Source organism: Salpingoeca rosetta, assembly GCF_000188695.1.
Source record: "Salpingoeca rosetta unplaced genomic scaffold supercont1.25, whole genome shotgun sequence".
Taxonomy (NCBI): domain Eukaryota; class Choanoflagellata; order Craspedida; family Salpingoecidae; genus Salpingoeca; species Salpingoeca rosetta.
In genome coordinates this window covers 130770-133269 of record NW_004754909.1, presented here as the reverse complement: position 1 = coordinate 133269, position 2500 = coordinate 130770, and the positions used below count along the sequence as shown (strand labels likewise).

Below are 2500 nucleotides of genomic sequence, written 5' to 3'. Positions count from 1 at the left end.
GCTTGTTGCGTGCGTGTCTTTGTGCTTGTTGTGTGTGTGTGTGTGTGTTGCCTTGCCCTCACTGGACTTTGTCGCCCCTGCACGTTTCCCCCATCCCCACCCCACATCTCACGCTGCTCCGCCTTGGTGCGGGTCACGGGTGCGCAGGGCAACCAGGCGTTTGCGGACTGCATCCGGCAGATTGAGCAGCTGCCAGACATCGAGCGCTTGACGTTCAGGGATTTCGTCGCAAAGCCGATGCAGCGCCTCACAAAATACCCGCTCCTCATCGAGGTACACGCAGCACTCGTGGTGATCGCTGTTGATGTGGGGTTTCGCTGGCTGAGGGCCCAGGATTTGTGGTTATGTCCTGGGACAACGTGTGTGTGTGTGTGTGTGTGTGTGTGTGTGTGTGTGTGCGCGCGCGATGTTGCATGTCAACGTGTGTTAGCTTTCTCGCCAACTGATGTGCTGCCACGCACTATGCTGTCATTCACACAAACAGGGCATACTCAAGGGAACTGTCGACGACAACACACGCGAGCGCGAGGACCTGGAGGAGCTGTTGCAATTGGCAAAGGGTGTCTTGCAACACGTGCAACACGTCATCCGCAGCACAGAGGTGCGCGTGCCGTCTGCGTATCGCTTGTCGTATGGTCTGATTCACATCGTGTGTGCAACTTCCCTCTCTCCCCACAGCGCTTGCCTGGCACCACATGTCGTGTCTCATGCCTCCCCTCTGTCTGTGTTGCGTGTGTACGACAGGACAAGAAGCGGCTGTGCGAGATTGACGACAAGCTCGACCGCTCTCAGCTGGACCGGCTTGAGAAGCTCATGCTCAACGACCTTCCAAGCTCCGGCTTTGAACTCATCCACGAAGGTACGCTGTGCCCCTGTGGTTTGCGTTTCTTGTGGCTGTGTGCGTGTGTGTGTGTGTGTGTGTGTGCGTGCGTGCGTGCGTGTGTGTGTGTGTGTGTGTGTGTGTGTGTGTGTGTGTGTGTGTGTGTGTGTGTGTGTGTGTGTGTGTGTGTGTGTGTGGTACAAACCCGACCATGATCACGGTCGCTTCTTCTCACATCCGTTGCGTGTCCCCGCCATGTTGCACACCGCGTGCTGTTCTTCAACATATTGCAGATGCACTGCAGCTCAAGTGCGCCGGGAAAATGGTTGAGATTCGATGCATTCTCCTTACACACGCCGTCATCTTCTGCCAGCGAAAGGACGAGCGCCTCGTCGTAAAGGTGCATCAAATCAGACATGAAGGAGAGCGAGGTGGAGAGCTGGAGATAACCGTTCAGTGTGTGTGTGTATGTGTGCATATCCCGTGATGGTAGTGGTAGCAGTCGCGATGCTGTTGCAATGGCATGTGAATATGTTGTGCGATTGCGTGTGTTGAGACGTGTGTTGGTGCTGGTGTTGTTGTTTCTCGCGAAACGATGTGCGTTCGTGTGCGTTTGAAGAGGCAGAGAGCCCCTGTTACATTGTGAACGGATTTCTGGCTGAAGAGCAAATTTGAGTTCATTAAACAACCGCAAGCAACACACGGTGCCACAAAGGTGATTCGGGGGAAGCGCAGAAGGGTTGAGTTAACAGTAAACACGAAGCAGCAGTTACAACACACACACACACACACACACACACACACACACACACACACACACACACACACACATGTCACATCACACACAGATCCCATCACAACACGAAGCAGCAGCAGCAGCACAGATTGGGCCCCTTCATTTGCTGTTGATGGGAACGTCGGCGCCAACGGCTGCGGATACAGAGGAGAAGCCATCGGCAGCGAGCAGTTGGGGCAGGTCACGTTTGATGGCATGCACGACACCAGGGCCCTCAATCGCCATCGCCGTGTACAGCTGCACCAGGGACGCCCCGCTCCGGATCTTGGCATATGCGTCTGCAGCACACGACACGCCACCGACGCCAATCAGGGGCACGCTGCCGCCCGTCTTCGCGTACACCTTGGCCAATACAGCCGTGCTGGCATCGCGCAGCGGCCGCCCGCTCAGCCCGCCGCCTTCCTCCCTGTGCTCCGATTGCAGCGAGGCTGGACGGGCGATGGTGGTGTTGGACACAATGATACCGTCAATGCCAATCTCTTTCACGACGGCGACAATGTCGTCAATGTCCTGGTCCGTGAGATCCGGCGCGATCTTGACCAGCAGCGGCGGCGGTGATGCGCCCGGCCGTGACGAGAAGTCGAGCGAGTCGCGTGTGCGCTTCACTTCGCCCAGCAGTCGAGACAGCGCAGCGCGGCCCTGCAGCGCCCGCAGGCCCGGTGTGTTGGGTGAGGACACGTTGACCACGACGTAGTCTGCGTAGGGCGCGAGCGCGCGCATGCCGGCGCAGTAGTCGAGGGCGGCGTTGTCCTGTGTTTTGTTCTTGCCCAGGTTCACGCCAACCACACCGCGGCGGGCGGGGTGGCTCCACGGCCACGCAAAGCCTGCTCCGGCTGTTGCTGCTGAGGATGGTGGCTGCGACGCGCCTGAGGTGCTGAACTGCA

The 2500-nt window shown here is 58.0% G+C and overlaps 2 protein-coding genes across 2 annotated transcripts in view; one reads left to right on the top strand and one right to left on the bottom strand.

Moving 5' to 3' along the window:
• Positions 1 to 1349, top strand: part of PTSG_08756 (uncharacterized protein) — a gene marked incomplete at its 3' end in the record, with an annotated part of 6182 nt that extends 4833 nt beyond the window's left edge. The window contains exons 17-21 of the mRNA XM_004990083.1: positions 148 to 273; positions 485 to 601; positions 745 to 859; positions 1114 to 1220; positions 1320 to 1349. Of these exons, the coding sequence (XP_004990140.1) occupies positions 148 to 273; positions 485 to 601; positions 745 to 859; positions 1114 to 1220; positions 1320 to 1349 (495 nt within the window). The remainder of the gene's footprint in view (positions 1 to 147; positions 274 to 484; positions 602 to 744; positions 860 to 1113; positions 1221 to 1319) is intronic.
• Positions 1350 to 1428: 79 nt separating this feature from the next.
• PTSG_08755 (dihydroorotate dehydrogenase) overlaps positions 1429 to 2500 on the bottom strand; it is a 1594-nt gene continuing 522 nt past the window's right edge. Inside the window, exon 1 of the mRNA XM_004990082.1 lies at positions 1429 to 2500. This exon is cut by the window's right edge and continues 522 nt beyond it. Coding sequence (XP_004990139.1) covers positions 1716 to 2500 — 785 coding nt within the window. The 3' untranslated portion in view covers positions 1429 to 1715.